Source organism: Chenopodium album, chromosome 5, assembly GCF_948465745.1.
Source record: "Chenopodium album chromosome 5, dcCheAlbu1.1, whole genome shotgun sequence".
NCBI lineage: Eukaryota > Viridiplantae > Streptophyta > Magnoliopsida > Caryophyllales > Amaranthaceae > Chenopodium > Chenopodium album.
Window position 1 is genome coordinate 22,230,200 of NC_137838.1, and position 19,063 is coordinate 22,249,262.

General features: G+C 33.9%; 1 protein-coding gene across 1 annotated transcript; it reads left to right on the top strand.

Annotated features, from left to right (window-relative positions):
* The first annotated feature begins 993 nt into the window (after positions 1-993).
* On the top strand, positions 994-11,348 carry LOC145630586 (putative linoleate 9S-lipoxygenase 5). Its single transcript, XM_081682826.1, has 9 exons — positions 994-1,543; positions 3,783-4,069; positions 8,375-8,615; positions 8,750-9,085; positions 9,203-9,288; positions 9,379-9,486; positions 9,597-9,901; positions 10,023-10,286; positions 10,378-11,348. The coding sequence occupies exons 1-9, from the start codon at positions 1,261-1,263 to the stop codon at positions 11,144-11,146; spliced, it is 2,679 nt and encodes an 892-aa protein (XP_081538952.1). The 5' UTR covers positions 994-1,260; the 3' UTR covers positions 11,147-11,348.
* Positions 11,349-19,063: the final 7,715 nt, after the last annotated feature.

Sequence of the window (19,063 nt, forward strand, 5' to 3'; positions counted from 1 at the left end):
CGCGACGTGCCGTGCCTAACCGTGGCTCGTGCCAAGGCCGGGCCGTGCCTGCAACTTGGCGGGCTTTGTCATGCTAGGCCACCATTTGGCACACCCCAGCCCACGGCACGGCACAACCCACGTGCCTGGCGTGCCGGGCTGGGCAGCGGGCTGCCCATAATTTTTAATTTTTTTTTAAAAAAATATTGATATATTTTTTTTTAACAAATTTTAAAATGAGTATATTTAAATAATTTTATTAATTTATGTTTTTGTATTATTATATAATTATTGTTGTATTTTTTATTCTTCTTATTATTATTATAGTTCTTTAACTTCTTTGTTATACTCCTTTTGTGTTTTAATAAGTGTTACTCTTACCAAATCCGGTTGTGTTTTTATAAGTGTTACACTTCTTTTTTAAGTAAAATACTACATTTAAATATTATATATCTCTTTCATCTCATGGTCCTTATCTAATCTCACTACTACTTTTTTATTATATATTTCCTCTCACAATCATTACTTTTTCAATAAATTATTAACCCAACTATCTTACTATTACAATAAATTATTAACCACACTATCTTACTTTTACAATTTTTTAACACTCCAACTACCCCACATATCTCTTATTGTATTTAAGTCAATTAAATTGCCTAAAATTATGTGCCGGTCAAACTATAAAACTTATTAAAACACGAAGGAAGTAGCCGCTTTATGATCGTTGGAAGCAGCAAAATATAGTCGTTTGCACTGGACGTGGCGAGGTGGGGCATGTTGTGTGCCGTGCTGACAGGTCAAATTACTAATACCCATGTCGTGCTCGTGCCCACGACCCACTTCTCAGTCACCGTGCCATGCCACTAGCGGAGTAGTGCTGCGCTCAGGCTAGCACGGCCCATGCTCACCTCTATATATAGTCAGCCCATGCTCACCTCTATATATAGTCACTAAAATAAAGTAAAACATTTATTTATAGAAAGAGGGAGTAAAAAGACAGAAAAAAAAAAAAAAAAAAAAACAACAACAACAACAGAGGAAGCACAATATTCCATCGTCCTTTATTCTCATAAAAATTGATATGCAGGCAATATACTAAAAAAAGAAGAAAGTAGTTTGTAGTAAGTAAAATTTTCATGTACTTGTATATATAAATAAAGCTGCTAAAGGATCTCTGTTCTCCTCATATCAAACATCTTACTTTTGCTACAACTAAGCAAACCCCTTTGTCCTTTTTTCTCTCTCTTTCCAACTTCCACGGCACCGTGGAAGTTAAAGATGAGTTCTCCTCCCACCTCAAACCTCATTAATAAGGCCGCAGACATATTAATCTGCGGCCGAAAAAATGTTTACAAAGTTGGGAATGGTGTGGGCGAAAACAACAATACTAAAGAGACATATGAGAATGGTCACACTAAGAAGATTAGAGGGACAATCGTTCTGATGAAAAAGAATGTCCTCGACTTCACCGATGTATCGGCCTCGCTTCTAGATCGTATTCATGAGCTTGTTGGCAAAGGTGTTTCCTTGCAACTCATTAGTGCCGATCAATCTGACCCTGGTAAGTAACTCTGGCTTTCCTTTAACCCATAGTTTAAATATGAACTCATTATATGTGGTTCAAAATTTCAAAATGAAAAGATTGAATACCTGAATTCTGTATTCTAGCCTGCAAAATATGTTAGTGGACCTAATTAGTACATGTATAGGATTGGAGTATACAATTTTAAATTATTGCTCTTTTTTTTTGCACCCCACCCAATTCAATTTCACATGCATATGGGTGATTTTATGTCGTTATATCTTGGAAAAGGTTTTGATACCTATAGTCCATAATCAACTATATTTTCTCCTCTCTTAAAGATTGCACAATTTTCTAATCCTTTTGAGTTTGACCATATTAAGTACATATATGAATTCGTTATATTATTTTGAAAAACTTTATTTTGTTTCATTAATTTTCGAATTCTTTGTTTCCCATGCATTCATTTGGTTTAGATTTGCCTTCCCCTCAAAAATTAAAGTGAGCATAACCACTAAGATAATCTTTGAAAGACAAAGAGTATAATAGTTTGGTTAGTACTCGTAGCTAATACACTTGTAGTCCATCCCTTTGTTTCTATGTTTGTCTCATTAAAGTCATTATTCTTATTATATGTATATTTAGAAACTTGAATATATATATACGGAGTACCAAAGATTTTTTTTTTTTTGAAGGAATACTACTTGAAGAAATTATGCTCAAATAATTACGTATTTTTAAATATTAATTTTAAATACTACATGGTACTTATATGAATTTATTTGTAACTTGTGTGAGAAGAGTCTTAAGGTCTCGTCCACTACCGTAAATTTTTTTCTTCATAAGAAATCATTATGTATTTCTACTTTAAAATGTTGTTTGAGTAATAATAAAGATTTATTAAGAAAAAGACATAATTGACAAGAAATTCCATTATCAATTTATCATAAATATATTTTTTTTTGTGCACTCCATCATCATAAATATTAAGGAGTACCACAAGTCTCTTGAACAAATTGCCTCAAAAAAAAAAAAAAAAAAAGTCTCTTGAACAAATTATTGGTATATTCATAAAATTATTGGTATGATTTATTATTACCTTTTTTAAATATATGTTACCTTTATCTACAATTACGTACTTAATTAATGCAATAAAACTCCTTAGGATGGTAAAGGCGTTGAGAAATACTCCATATATAATAATATGTATTAAGCTTTTTACTTGATTTAAATTAAATGAACCAAAAATCCTAATAAGTTACGCAGTATTTTCTAAATTTCTATGGTTTTACTTTTTGTAACCAAAGTTCAAAGGGCAACATACTACCGATCACAGTTTTAGTGAAGCCAATAGAGTAGTCGATTGGTTGACAAATTATCTGTCCTTTCGGAATAAAAACTGTTATGATAGTGTTGGAGGCGGTACTAATAGACCTTAGAGCCGTTTTATTAAAGGATTTGAGGGATGTGGCGATTCCAAGACAAGCTCGGGTGAATAATGAGCGGTTCCTTTTATTATGTTTAGCATTCCGTAATTAGGTGTTTTATTTTCTGCTTTTTCTTTTCTAGTTTGTTCTAAGGTTTTCGTTTTATTCTATGAGACTTGCCCCACGGCTTCACCAAAAAATATAAGTATATACTTTTTTTTTTTTTCTTTCTATTTCTATTAAGACAAGTACGTTTAGAATTTCAAATTTTTTTGTTCTTCTAGCATAACTTTTACAATTATTTTAATTCACATTTAATGTGTCACTAGGGGATTACCCCTCGACTTCAAAAAAGAAAAAAAAAAAAGTGTCACTTAACCAAAATTACCCTTTTGTTTTTTACATTATTCAATTTTTTAGATGCATCCTTCGCTAAAAGGTCTCCTATTTTTTATTTTTCAAAAAAAAAAAAATATTTAACAAATGAGAGAAATAGAAACAAAATAAATAAACCGCATATGATATGAGAGAGAGAGAAGAAATTTACTAGGCATTTCCTACTAAGAGTTTTTGGCTGATGACATGTGACAACAGTTCATCTAATCATTATTTACTTGAAATACCTAAAATGCTCCTACTTTTAGGGTATAGTATTCTTATCAAATGGTTGTTTTATAATTATATAAGTAGTATAGTTCATATGTATTTTGAAATTTAACGCACACATCACTTGTGTATATAGAATGGTACCAAAATATGCAAAACTAAAGTCGACTATTAGCAAAGTAACATTCTGTAGTGATAAATCTCTTATATGTGTACAATACGGTACGACTGCATTTATGTTACAGGAAAGGGATTACGAGGAAATTTGGGGAAAACAACATACGTAGAAAAATGGGTATCAACAATTACACCAATAACTGCTGGAGAAACAACATTCAATATTACATTTGAGTGGCATGACAATTTTGGTGTTCCTGGTGCTTTTATCATCAAAAATCATCATCATAGTCAGTTTTACCTCAAAACTGTAACACTAGATGTTCCTGGACATGGCCCAGTACATTTTGTCTGCAATTCTTGGGTTTACCCTGCTCATCGTTACAAATACAATCGCGTCTTCTTCTCTAACAAGGTATGGAGTAATATGCTTAGTACATTTTTATTTTTAATTTTTTTTGGTTGGTTGGTTGGTTGGTAAGGAGAATGGCCCTATCAAGCCGGAACCTCTCATAGGTCCTCCCAACCCAAATAAACGGGATAAGCACTTTGGAAGTGGGAGGAAAGGGTAAGGGAATCCCCACCCCAAATTGCCTCTATTGGAGATTAAACCCCTAACCTCAAGGTTGGAAGGTACAACCCTTTCCACTAGACCAACCTCAACCTTAGCTTGGTTTTTTAGTTGGCAAGGAGAATGGCTCTACCAGGCTGGAATAACCTTTTATAGGTCCTTCCAATCCGGATTAACGGGTTAGGCACTTTAGAAGTGCTTAGTACATTTTCATTGATTAACAACTTTTTTATCATACACTTGGATATATATACGTAGGCGTACAACTTAATTTACGAAAATTGGTGCGTACCGTATATAATAATTACAACCTGATAATTAGTCTATGTAGCATTAGTTTATATTTAGGTCAATTTCATTTTTGACTGATTTTGTTTCTCACCCTACTTCAATTCATGTGCCCTATTTGATTGAATTTAATTTTAATAATTAAAATCAACTTAATTTGATTTGTGTTGATATTTCTTATTACGGAGTATTTTTTTTCTTTCTTATATATGTAGATCCCAGTTTTTGGTGATTAATAATTTGTAAGGATTATTATGAGTTTTATTTATCAGAAAATCTTGCGTGGACCTGGTCCACAATAATATTATTGTGAACCTAAGGTTTATACACATGTAACCGACATTATACCCTTAACTTTAATATAATAACCTTATTTTTAACGTAGTAACCATTTTTAAAATTTGTGTGATCTTTAATGTTATTATGAATTTAAAGTACGACACTATGTTGAATAGTGACCTAATTTAACATATTTTTCTTTATTATTCATATTGACCATTATACTAAAAATTTCATTAAAAAATTTAACCTCTTATAGCTTTTATAATGTCATACTAACTTTTATTTCAACATAATAACCTTTGTTTTAATATAGTGACCTTTATTTTTTTATTAATAAAACAATCATATTGTCTATAATGTTAGTGGTCCACAATAAATTAGTGTGAATCAGGTTTATTTAAGAATTTGTATTTATATTATATTGTATAAGTCAAAGAAACAAAATATAGTATTATCCTCATTTTATTTATTTTTTGATAATATATATATTCGTATCCAATTTAATTATTACTGGTGTGCTATACGAAGATAATATAAAATCTTATAAAATAACTTTCCAACTTGATCGTAATCCATCGACCAAGTAACAACATTGGCTAATCTTACAATCTAATATATATATATATATATATAAAGGGGAGGTTTTTCCCCAAGTTTTTAACAAGCCACGTAGGATTTATTTTTCTTAGCGCGTCATGTAGGATTATGAATTTAAGTTGTAGCCAATTAAATAAGAGATTATTAATTTATTTTACAATTAAATAATCCAAATGCCACGTTAGCAAAATTGACGAATGAAATTTTAAAGTTTAAACTAATTAAATATATCATATAAAGGGGAGTTTTTCCCCAAGTTTTTAGAGAGCCACGTAGGATTTATTTTTCTTAGCGCGTCATGTAGGATTATGAATTTAAGTTGTAGCCAATTAAATAAGAGATTATTAATTTATTTTACAATTAAATAATCCAAATGCCACGTTAGCAAAATTGACGAATGAAATTTTAAAGTTTAAACTAATTAAATATCATATAAAGGGGAGTTTTTCCCCAAGTTTTTAGAGAGCCACGTAGGATTTATTTTTCTTAGCGCGTCATGTAGGATTATGAATTTAAGTTGTAGTCAATTAAATAAGAGATTATTAATTTATTTTACAATTAAATAATCCAAATGCCACGTTAGCAAAATTGGCGAATGAAATTTTAAAGTTTAAACTAATTAAATACAAAATATTATCTTTTGAGATTAGAAATTTTATCTAATATTTTAAAGTTAATATAATAACAAAAATCACATAAATATGAAAAATATTTTTTAAAAAAATACTAACAAATCGTGCATCGCACGGGCTTCATCTAGTAGTGTATAATTAGGAAGTTGTGTAATACTATACGGAGTATAAGATTAATACATTAATACTAGGGGATTAGCATTATTAGGTACCACCTGTAACTTGCTTAATCACCGGCCTCACAACCCTCATGCATTCACCAATTTTTATAGACAGAGACAGAGCTAGCATTATTGACTACTTGCACAATAATGTTATAATGTCAATGCATTTATAGCATTAGCACAACCATCATCGTCACTCGTCACAACGATCCATGGACCAATTCGTGATAAGGTGATGATGAAATAAACTAGTCTATTACACCTTAATTATCTTCATCAACACCATCCATGGATTCATTCGTTCCTTGAGAGATTGACCAAATATGGTGTTTTGTACATAATTAACAAAGAGAATGGTAGAGCATAACTTAGGAAGGAAGTTGTAATGCATAACAGTTATGCACAACTAATTTTACATAACAAACTTTTTTACCTTTTAGTAGTACTACTGTTACTGTTCAGCGACAGGTGTTCAGTAGGGAGCATGAAAAGTACTATTGAAAATGTTTAGTAGTACTTTTATACTTCTCAGTAATACTTTCAATTTGTTATTATTTACGAAATTGCCACTAATACATATTTGTTTGTACATAACTATTATGCCTTTAAACTCCCACTAACTTAGGAAGGGGTGGGTGACTGAGTGTGCATCACAATTAAGAAGTTACACCTGGATGGTTGTATGCAATAGCAGTTCTACAGTACTAAACTTGCAACAAATCTGACGAGGAACTAGAAATGGAGGAAAGTTATGCATTTACTAATGCATAAACATTGATTAAAATATTATAAAAACACATGGTAGAGAGAGAAAAGAGGAGAGAGATATGAAGAGAGAGGCATGTAGGTAGACCACACCTATTTTTTCGTCGGATTGTATCACGTGATGGGGGACCACAAGCTGATTGTTCCACTGAAAGTTTATATAGTACCATTGAATCCTCAGTGGTATTATTTACGCATAAATTTAGTACAACTGAATGCATATATAATACCATTATGTACACATATAGTATCACTGTATATTCAATGGTACCATTTGATCATCCAATGATATCAGAATATTTATTCGTTTGTACATATGCATAATTACATGAATACCCTTTGTTATGCATTTCTAAATGCCTAACATTCCTCCCTTTAAAATTCCTCCAAATCTGACAGAACTTTTTCTTGATTTTATTTTCTGCCAGCAATTATATCTTGTTTGTTATTTGAATTGATATCTTTTTATGAACAAGTCAAAGATTGATATACATCTGGTTGGAGTTTAGATATTCTAGTTTAGTACAGTTTTGAACAAGAGCTTACATGTGATGAGTAAAGAGTGTAATAATATCGTAATAAAAACACAAAAAATATTAAAATTAAAGAACACTTAGATAATAAATTAAAGCACATACACTTACCCATACACATACAACAGTCACAACATAGGCAAACAATTACGAAATACAACATAAACGGAGTAGTATACAGAACACAAATATATCATCCTAAAAGCACGTAGTAACATTCTATCGTTTTAAGAAAATGTTAAGAAGTACAAAATAAAGCAAGATAAGCTATTTTATTCAGTTGCATGTGAATCCACAAACATAATGTGTATCTTTTACATATGGGGTATGTACACTAAACTATTGATTTTGTAAATAATAATAATAAATAAATTAATCTTTTTTTTTTTTTAATGAGTAGGGTGATCGAGTATGATGCTTGGACACCTACCCGTTTATAGTTTGACCATGTGACATACAAAGTTACAAACGAATAGGTGGTTATTACAGGGAATGGAAGTCTGCAGTTTCTGCATAGTACTAAAATGGATAAAATCTGCTTTTGCTTTGAGACATCTCTTTTCTAACAGAATTCATTTTCATATCAAACTGCACTCATTGTAATAGTTTGGGAAAACACATTTCTGTCACTGAGAAGCTGCAAAACTCAATCCCTGTACTTCAAACCTTAGATCTGATTAGAATAAGTCATTTAAAATGAAGAAACTGATTCAACTTATAGAAGAGACTACGTCGATAATCTCAGTAACACATTTTGTCCGAGTAACAATCATTTCCATCATTAGTAGTAAAAATGAGAGAACATAGAATTTGACTGTCACAAACTCACAGTAATATCTATAATATGTATGAATCTTTTGCTGATTTTCATGTGCTTTGCTGCATCAGACCTATCTTCCGTATGAGACACCAGAACCATTACGCAAATATAGGGAAGAAGAGCTTGTGAATCTACGAGGTGATGGAAAAGGCGTGCTCAAAGAATGGGACAGAGTATATGATTACGATTACTACAATGACTTAGGATTGCCTGACAAGGGGAAAGAGTATGCGCGTCCTGTTCTTGGGGGCTCGAGTGAATACCCTTATCCACGAAGAGGAAAAACAGGCCGTAAACCAACAAAAACTGGTCAGTAAACAAATATTCAGTACATTCTTTTGTACAAGTTAATATCATATTGTCACTAAGTAGGATTCAGAGTATTAGCTGCATTTCAGCAATCAATAATTTTATTAACAAAAGTTGGTTTGCTGTCTTTGCAGATCCAAATACTGAAAGTCGACTGCCTCTTCTTAGTCTTGATATATATGTTCCAAGAGATGAGCGGTTTGGACACATCAAATTTTCAGATTTTCTGGCATACGCCTTGAAATCTCTTGTCCAGATATTACTACCAGAGCTGAAATCCATATGTGATAAAACGCCTAATGAGTTTGACTCATTCGAAGATGTCATTAATCTCTACAAAGGAGGTTTCAAGCTACCAGACGGGGCACTCACGAAACTCAAAGATAGGGTCCCATGGGAAATGCTTAAGGAACTTATCCGAAGTGATGGTGAACATTTTCTCAAATTCCCTATACCAGATGTGATCAAAGGTATCATAAAACTTGAATTTACTTTGAAAACCATCTTTTTACAAATTATTTATCAACATATTGTGTGAAGGGTAAATTTCTGTCTTAAAATTGGCTTTATTTTGTTATAAATCTTAGAGGATAATTCTGCTTGGAGAACTGATGAGGAGTTTGGTCGAGAAATGTTAGCTGGAGTGAATCCTGTTCTCATCAGCCGTCTTGAAGTAATATTAAAGCTTCTGATAACTCATATGGTTTTTGTTGATTACTCTTGCTATTACATATATAAACTAACACGGATATATATTTCGTAGGAATTTCCTCCAAAGAGCAAGCTGGATACAAAACTCTACGGCGATCAAAACAGTAAAATAACAAGGGAGCACATAGAAAAGAACATGGATGGATACTCTACTGATAAAGTAAGGCTGCCATTTCTAATCTGTCTTAAATTATAATTGCTGTATTGGTGAGTTTATTTATTTTCCTTTGCTAATTCTCTCGACTTCTCTATTATGATGGCGTACAACAGGCAATTAAAAGCAACAGGTTGTATATATTAGATCATCACGATACTTTAATGCCATACCTAACAAGGATAAACTCTACTCCCACAAAGACATACGCGACAAGGACAATCCTCTTTCTTAAGTATGATGGTACACTGAAGCCATTGGCAATTGAACTCAGCTTGCCTCATCCACAAGGTGAAAAACATGGTGCTGTTAGTCAAGTTTATACTCCTGCCGAAGAGGGTGTTGAAGCCTCGGTGTGGCAATTAGCTAAAGCCTACGCGGCTGTCAATGATTCTGGCACTCATCAGCTCATATGTCATTGGTAAAATTCTTGACAAACAAAGGCTACATTGACCTTATGCATGAATTTATACTTAATGTTTCAGAATTCTTGACAAACAAAGGCTACATTGACCTTATGATTCTGTCGATTGTTGTTGCAGGTTGTACACTCATGCTATAATAGAACCATTTATAATTGCAACTAATAGACAGTTGAGTGTTATTCACCCAATTCACAAGCTTTTGCAACCCCATTTCCGCGACACAATGAACATTAATGCCTTGGCTAGGCAAATCCTCATCAATGCTGGTGGAGTATTGGAACGAACAGTCTTCCCAGCAAAATATGCAATGGAAATGTCCTCATTTATATACAAAAGTTGGGTTTTCAATGACGAAGCCCTTCCTGCTGATCTCCTTAAACGGTATTTCCATGCTGATATATTATTTAGAAATAATGTGCAGCTTGTACCATGATTTTCCCGGTCTAACCACAAAGTTTTTGCATCATTTCAGAGGGGTAGCAGTTGAGGATCCCAGCCAACCTCATGGTCTGAAGCTATTGATCGAGGATTATCCATTTGCAGTTGACGGGCTTGAAATCTGGTCTGCAATTGAGACATGGGTAAATGATTATTGCTCTTACTACTACCCAACAGACAACCTAGTAGAAAAAGATCCTGAACTTCAATCGTGGTGGAAAGAAATCCGGTATGAAGGTCATGGTGATAAGAAAGATGAACCGTGGTGGTCAGAAATGAAAACCAGGCATGATCTTACAAACACATGCACAATCATCATATGGGTTGCTTCTGCGCTCCATGCTGCTGTCAATTTTGGACAATATCCTTATGCAGGATACCTCCCTAACCGGCCTACTGTAAGCAGGCGATTCATGCCTCAGCCAGGTACTCCAGAATATGCTGAACTCGAGTCTGATCCTGAGAGAGCCTTTCTGAAAACAATAACAGCTCAATTTCAGACACTCCTCGGTGTTTCATTGATTGAAATTTTGTCGCGTCACTCTACAGATGAGATCTACATTGGGCAGAGGGATACCCCTGAGTGGACTTCTGATGCTGAACCACTAGCTGCATTTCAGAGATTTCAGATGAAGCTATCAGATATTGAAAAGAATATCACAGAAAGGAACAATGACAAGAAATTGAAAAATCGACAGGGACCGGTTAAAGTTCCATACACTTTACTGTATCCAAACACATCAGATTACTCCAAAGTTGGGGGACTTACAGGTAAAGGAATTCCGAATAGCATCTCAATATGAAGTTGCACAATATTTGATTTCGAGTTTGAGGCTGTATATCATTAGTCTTTGAATATGTATATCTATTGTGTGATACCTTAAAGTATTAGTAGCTATAAAGATTTTATAATTGTGATTGAAATCTTGTGTATAAGATATGGCTTTACAGTTTTACTGGTGGAATTTCTATTTACTTGTTTCCATTTGTTAATTGTGTCTTGAAATCAATGATAAATATCAATGAGTTGACTTCAAAAGCACATATCTCTCAATCTATAAATGATTTCAAGTTGATTTAAGTTGGAGTTGAAAGTTTATCTCGTTAACTTTCCAACGATTGATGACATACCCATCATAAAAGACAAAAAAAATAAAAAATTTAAAATAAAAAGAGAGAAAGAGTTATGGCTGTTTTACAAAGAATTGTTGAAACTGAAAAGCCTTTACCATAAAGTTTACCTAAACTTTCAGTTTTTATTTTCGTCCCAAATTGTTTCTTGAAAAATTTGTCAAAAATAACACAACCTTTAGAACGACCTTTGGATTATTTCAAAATTAAACAACCTTTGATGCACATCCGCCCAAAATAGAACAAAAAACCTGTTTACAGGTTATATTTGACATGTGTCAATGTGTGATTGATTGAAAAAAAAATTTATTTTAACATTCTTTTTTAATAATAATGATTTTAAAAAATAAAACTTAAATTTAAAAAAACTTAAAACTGAAATAAGCTGAATTTTTTTTTAAAAGAAAAAACCCCTCTCCTTATTGACAGCAACACCACCACCACCATCGGCGGCCAAAGTCCTCTACCCGGCACCGACGGTGCCCCATCCTGACCACTCTGTCCCCTGAACCACCTTCCCCCCCCCCCCCAAAAAACCCCTTTCCCTCCCCTCGAAAAACCTCATCTCCCACCAAAAGTAGCCCAAACCCATTTCCCATTTCCCATTTCCCATTTCCCAGACGCCTCGCAAGTCGTCTCCACCCCATTTCCCAAGCGCCAAATGATGCAACGACGCCACTGAGCTACTATTCTCACTCTCAAAATTAAACCACCAAATCGAATCATGGGATGAACATTGTAAAACTCTCGATTACTTTGATGAGGGCTAGATAATTGGGGGTATTTCAGAGGAGAGAGAAAGCTTGAATGAAAGAAGAATTAGAAGAAGAAGATCTTCAAGCTATTTTCAAGCGTCATGGTAGGAGGCTCTGGCCGCCGGCGTTTAAGGGGAGGACTCGGTGATAGAGGTGGCTGCAGGGAGAGGGAATTTTTTTTTATTTCAGTTTTTTTTTTATTTAATTTTATGTATTTTGTTTTTAATTTTAAGTTTTTTTTTAAAAATAATGTTAAAAAAATATTGACCAATGACATTATGACACGTGTCTCTAGTAACCTATTTAATAGGTTACCAATCGGTTACGTTTTATTTTTGGCGGATGTGCATCAAAGGTTGTTTTTTTAAATAATCCAAAGGTCGTTCTATTCTTGGAAGACCGGTGAAAGGTGGTGTTATTTTTGACAAATTTTCCTTGTTTCTTTGGGTTTTGCTTGGATGACAACTAGAATTATTCTTCGAGAATAATTAGAATTTTCTTGTTGAGAGTGGTGAAATGATGTGGTCAAGACTTTGACACTTATCCACGAGTAGATGACTAGGCTCAGACCGTATGAGAATGGGTCGAAAAACACCTGTATAAGAGAGCACATTAACTGGCCTCGTAGGTGGAACTGAGGAAACCCCTTCGATGGGCATATGATTACATGTATCCTCATGCATATAAAATAGGTGCAACATCCTTAAACGTAGGACATTATCCATTAAACACAATCCAAATTCAAATTAATCAACACAACTCTTTGTTTTCTTTTTTATATTTTTTGTTTCCTTCTTCCAAATTCTCTCTCTTCTGGTTTCTTTCTTATAATTTTTTTGATCCAAATTATCATCAAAATTTTCAATATAATTTTCTTCTCCTATGTTTTTCTCCTTAAATTTGTTTTTCTTCTTCTCTCTCCTCTGTTTTTTTTAATCACTTTTTATTTCACTTTTTTGATTGGATTTGTTTCTTACAACATGGAATTAGTTGTTATTCCCGAAGAGATCGTCAATGCAGATTAGTATTTTATTTGTTGATTTGTAATTAGGCTTTATATGTTAGTTTCAATTGTATTTTTTTTGTTTGATTTTTGGTTACCTTCGATCAATTTCGATTTATTATGTACTCCCCCCGTCTTTTTATTACATGCCTGTATTCCTTTTTGGGGTGACCAAAATTAAGTGCATATTGCTAAGCTAGAATCTTTCCTTTTTTGGCATGTGGTTTTTTTACACAAATACCCTTATTGTAATAATTTAATTCCCATATTTTCCTCATTTTTATCTAATCTATCAACTTTGTTTCTTATTTTTTTGTGTTGGTTCCTTTTGGCATTTATTGTTCACACCGACAAACTCTCTCTCTCCTCATTTTTCCACAAGATTTTGGGTTCTTCTTTCCCCTGTTTATCTCTCTAAACTCATCTTCAACCTCTGTTTTCTTCAATTAGTTGCACAAAGTAATTAATTTTCACTAAAAACAAAATTACTCCTTTTCTCACACGAAATAGTCCAAACAATAGAAGCCCCCTATTAATTTAGACCCATTCTTCAGACGTATGCATAGATCTGGGGTGTTTGCCGCTACTGTCCAATTTCTTTCTCCTCTTAAAAATTAGATCTGATTATTTTCGGTGAGTTCGTTGTTTTTTTATAAGTTTCTTCAAATTTTATAATGTAATCTGCTTGAATTTCGCCCTCTTTTTGTACTTAAATTTCCCAAAAATCTCATTCATGTGTCCAAAAAAACGACCTCCCCTCTCACGATGGTTGTGGTGACGGTGGTGGTTGTTACGGTGGTGGTGGTTGTTGTGAGAAGGTGAACTCTGAATTGTGAACAAGGTCAAGCCACCACTTGGATTTGTTTATTACCTTGATCCTGATGATGTTTTTGGTGGTGATTCTGATGATGATGGTGGTGAGGATGAACCCTATGAGTGTAGTGATCGTGATTGTCATATTCCTACTTATTGTAAAGGTGCGCATTCCTACAATTTAAATATTTGGAGGGAGCGTTTTGGCACGTATCTTGAACCTAGGGAGACTAACTAGTAGTCGTTATGGAGTGGGTGGTTGTGGTCATGGAACTGTAGATGGTGAGGAGGTGAACTCTAAATGGGTGAACAAGGTTAAGCCACCACTTGAATCTGTTTATTACCTTGATCCTGATGATGTTTTTGATGGTGATTTTGATGATGATGGTGGTGAGGATGAACCCTATGTGTGTAGTGATTTCCATTGTCATCTCCCTACTTATTGTGAAGGTAAGCATTCCTACAGTTTAAATGTTTGGAGGGAGCGTTTTGGAAAGTATATTGATCCTAGGGAAACTAGTAGTCTTTATGGAGTTGGTGGTTGTGGTGATGAAACCGTAGATGGTAAGGGGGGTGAAATCTAAAATGGTGAACAAGGTCAAGCCACCACTTGGATCTATTTATTACCTTGATCCTGATGATGCTTTTGCTGGTGATTCTGATGATGATGGTGGAGTGGATGAACCCTATGAATGTAGTGATCGCGATTATCATATTCCTACTTATTTTTGCGTTGAGCATTTCTATAGTTTAAATGTTTAGAGGGAGCGTTTTGGCAGGTATCTTGATCATAGGGAGACTAGTATTCGTTATGGAGTTGGTGGTTGTGGTGATGGAACCGTAGACGGTGAGGAGATTCAACCCGTGGCCAAGCAACCAAGCAAGCCCCCTGTTAACCCGTATGCTCTTGGTTATGCTCCTGATTCATGTGATTCTGATAATTGTCTTATTGATCATTGTGGGCCTAGTATTGCCTTTGGATATGTAAGGTGATTCATGTGAATCAAGGTCCCCTATAATGGTGATGTCTGTGGAAATGCAAGTGATTTGTGTGAATCACATAGCTAAGTATTCTGATCTCCATTTACGTATTTATTCAATTAAGTCGTCTTATTATTATTTAGGATAGTTGGACTGTAAAACTTGGTTGGATGGCAGCAACTGTGATCTATTGCTGCCAGGAGTTTTGTGATATGTTGTGTTTGGTGGTGTAGAGTGCAGTGTTAGTGTTGTTGGTGTTAGTAGTGGGAGTGTTAGCATGAGTATGGTTATTACTATTAATCCAAGGCTATGGTTATTAGTATGAGTATGATTATCTAAGCAATTAATTTACTTGATGCATGATTGCTATTGATTAAGCTATGTTTTTGGTGAAATGATGCATAATTTACATGATGCTTATGAGTATGCTTATGAGAATGCCTGATGCAGTGATGCATTGTTAATTTGATGCTTATGGTTTTAAAGAACTTGTATTGAATTTTTATTTGATCCTGATTTGAGGTTGTTGTACTTGATTTGAACAACAATGTTTGGGTTCTAAACTGATTACCTTTAATATTTTCTCTGTGTCCATTTTTTTTAATAAGTTTGATTAAATCTATGATGAAATCCTTTGCTTCTTAGTATGAGTATGGCTATTATTAATAATATGAGTATGATTATGGTTATTAGTATGAGTATGATTATTATTACTCTGAGCAATTAATTTACTTGATGCATGATTGTTCTGTTGATTATGTTATGTTTTTTGTGAAATGATGCATAATTTACACGATGCTTATGATTATGCTTATGAGAATGCATGATGCAATGATGCATTGTTAATTTGATGTTGATGGTTTTGGAGAACTTGTATTGAATTTTTATTTGATCTTGAATTGAAGTTGTTGCACTTGATTTTAACAGCAATGTTTGGGTTCTAAAACTAATTAACTTTAATATTTTCTCTCTATCCATTTTTTTTTTTGAATAAGTTTGATTAAGTCTATGATGAAATCCTTGGCTGCTTCATGAGACCACAATGTCCATTGTGTAAGGTATAGTGTTTGCCATTGTTTAAGTCCACCCAATCATGATATATGTTTGAGTGTTGACTCTTTAGGCAGAACTATTCCTTGCTTGGAATTTTGGTCAATTATTATTTTTAGAGACAACTGAGACTAAAACCTTTTTAAAAACCTTGACCTATGTTTTAGGAGGTGTACATATATGTACTTGTGATGATGACTTTCTCCCCCCTTTTTTTTTTTCTATGTTTGGTCTGTGATTACAGTCACTTTAATGAGACCTTTTTCAATAGCATTTGCCATTTAAAAATATCATTAAATACAAAATATGTTTGTGTTAATAGAAGGATGAACATTCTTTAGGAAGAACTTTTGTGAAATTGTAGTAAATGGTCAATGATTGGCATGGGAAATATGAGACCATTATTTCCATTTTCTTTTACTCAATGATGTGACTCCAGTATTTGAGGTTATTATCCCATTTTATATTCAATGTGCTATGAAGCTTCATGGTCATTAGCACATACTTTTGTCCCATACTCTAATATGCATTGTGATTCATTCCATAATGTTTCATCATTTACCAGTGATGCCTAATAGGCTAACTCTTCATTCATATCTTCCTGGTATGCTTCAGCGTATTCCATGTTGTCTTCTTCTTCTATTTAGACCCCTATAGTGACATGTTCTTGCATATTTTCAATATCATTTGGTGTAACATGTTCCTGACTTTCTATTGAATTGATCCCTGCATCCTCTGTTAGATCGATTGGTGGGTCACCTACATCCCCATAACATGCTTCCCATGCTTGTAGCACAACCCAAGTTGGTGCATGCTTCCTTTCTTCTAATTTCCCTTCCCTGAGTAATTTTTCCTTGTACATATGTGGGTTGGTGTACTTCTTGTAATGTAACCCACATAAAACACAATGTTTGAGGATCTAACTCATAATATGCTTCATTAATTGCTGCTAGTAGCTCATCAACATTTTTTGGCATCTTTTTATGTTGAAGTGACTGTATTGAATTGAAAAAACCTAAGTCCAAGATGTTTAAATCTGGACTATTAGGTGGTTGCTGCACTAATATGAATGTGAATTCCCCTTGTTGGTAAACTTGTTGCCGCTCAGGATCATCTTGTTTGATATGTGTTCTGCAATTATCTTGTTGTATGTAGATTCTCTTTAAAGTGCCATCATTTGGCCATTTAGCTTTGATTACGGGAACAATTTTGTCAATGAGCATCCTTCTTATTGTTTTTAGTAACTGATTCTACAACTTTGGTGACCATTGTCCCTTTTTCTCTATACTTCAAATTTCTCTTGGCTGGCTCTTGAAAAGTGAATGGGAATATAATAAATCTCCCATCAAAGTAACAGCTTCCATCATGTCTGGACCTTGGTCTATCTGTTGCTGATACAAACATAGCCTTTGGTATTTGTGTTCTTGATTGCCCTGTTCTGTGTTCACCTTTATCTGATCTTGCTAAATAATATCTCTGGCTTTTCTAAGTTAAATTAAACCATTATTCATCAATGTGGACGAAGTCATACATTGGATAATATCTTGTTTTTTTCCATGGTGTTGATGAAGGAGTTATGTCTTCGATAAGTGTCATTACTAGATGTATCAAGGATCACTAATTATGGAGATAATAAGTTCGTTCTTTTGGGTCGTCATTATCTATTGCTAGATTATGATAAATGATCTTTGGGCTAGTCAAATAGTCCAAAGCCCTTTAGAATGGATCCTATGAGGTCACACAACAAGAGTATGGGCCTCATAAGATTATGATAAACCATAAAGGTGTTGGGCTAGAGTAGGTTGATTAGGAATAGGAGTTAGGGCTTGACATGGACTCTTATTTAGAGATGTGATCTATAAATAAGATCCATAACTTAGATTGACATAACAATTGACAAATCAGTTAATTGTAATTCAAGCAACCAAGTCCCTAAAACCCTAATCCTCGATATCTCTCTCACTCACGGCCCTCTCTATCTCCTCCCCCTGTCCGTAGGGCCGCCCCCTTGTGGTGGTTCGTGTGGTGGTTCGTAGTTGGTTTGTTGCTCTATCTTCTCCTTAGAAGGTCAATTGAAGGGTTTAATTGCAACTAACTAGCATTAGTGGAGGTTTAATCCATGCTCATGGACCAAGTAGAGGAATCACACTTGAAGTTCTTTGTCTCCCTTGTTCTTGCTCAATCATACGTTGTAGACACCTAAAAATGTCTCCCCAAAACCAAACCCGATGATGAACACCTTTCACCGCCATTATTGGTCGGGTTGAGTATTTATTCTTGGAGTGATTAAACCCATATTTCCATTTCATAAACCAACCCAAATTCTAGCCCATTTCCCCAAACCATAACTTATTTTCCACTTTTCGTGCCTTTAAACCCATAATAATTCATTTCGTGTCCTTTTAAATCATTCATTTCGTGTCCTTTTTTTAAAAAAATTTAGTTCAGTTTATTTTGGTCTATAATGTGGGTCCAATGATTGAATATTTGGATGGGTCATTAAAAGAGCTTTCCAACGATATATTATAAGCCCAAATCCGAGTTATAAAGAATAAGTTATGGCCAAAATATTAAGCCGAGCCCAAACCGAACCTAAGCCCACCTTACCTAAGACCCAATGATCATGTGGAGGGTCCAAATGATTTAATCCAATTCCTAAACCAATTAGGATTAATTAGAAGCTTCTATAAGTTTCTAAAAGATCTTAATTATCCGTTTTGAAAAGATAAGATTAAAGAGTTTGAAATTGAATAAAACCTTTCTTTTTGAAAATCCTATTTCTATCCGAATTGAAAGACGTTCAAAGATAGACAGATATTATTTTCGTGCCTCATAGTTTTTATCCAAATTTTATATGGTTGGATAGCCCTTGAAATTATCTTTCCAATGATATATTATAATATCAATTTCGAGCTATAACGAAAAAGATATGAATAAGATATCAAACTCTATCCAAAACTGACACCGTCTCACTATTTAGGCTATAT

What these genes read in the sequence shown, in the direction of transcription:
- LOC145630586 (XM_081682826.1), top strand. Translation starts at nt 1,261, where the DNA reads ATGAGTTCTCCTCCCACCTCAAACCTCATTAATAAGGCCGCAGACATA. An exon ending in TGCCGATCAATCTGACCCTG is followed by an intron (nt 1,544 to 3,782) that starts GTAAGTAACTCT and finishes TTTATGTTACAG; the next exon opens with GAAAGGGATTACGAGGAAAT. An exon ending in CCTGCTGATCTCCTTAAACG is followed by an intron (nt 10,287 to 10,377) that starts GTATTTCCATGC and finishes GCATCATTTCAG; the next exon opens with AGGGGTAGCAGTTGAGGATC.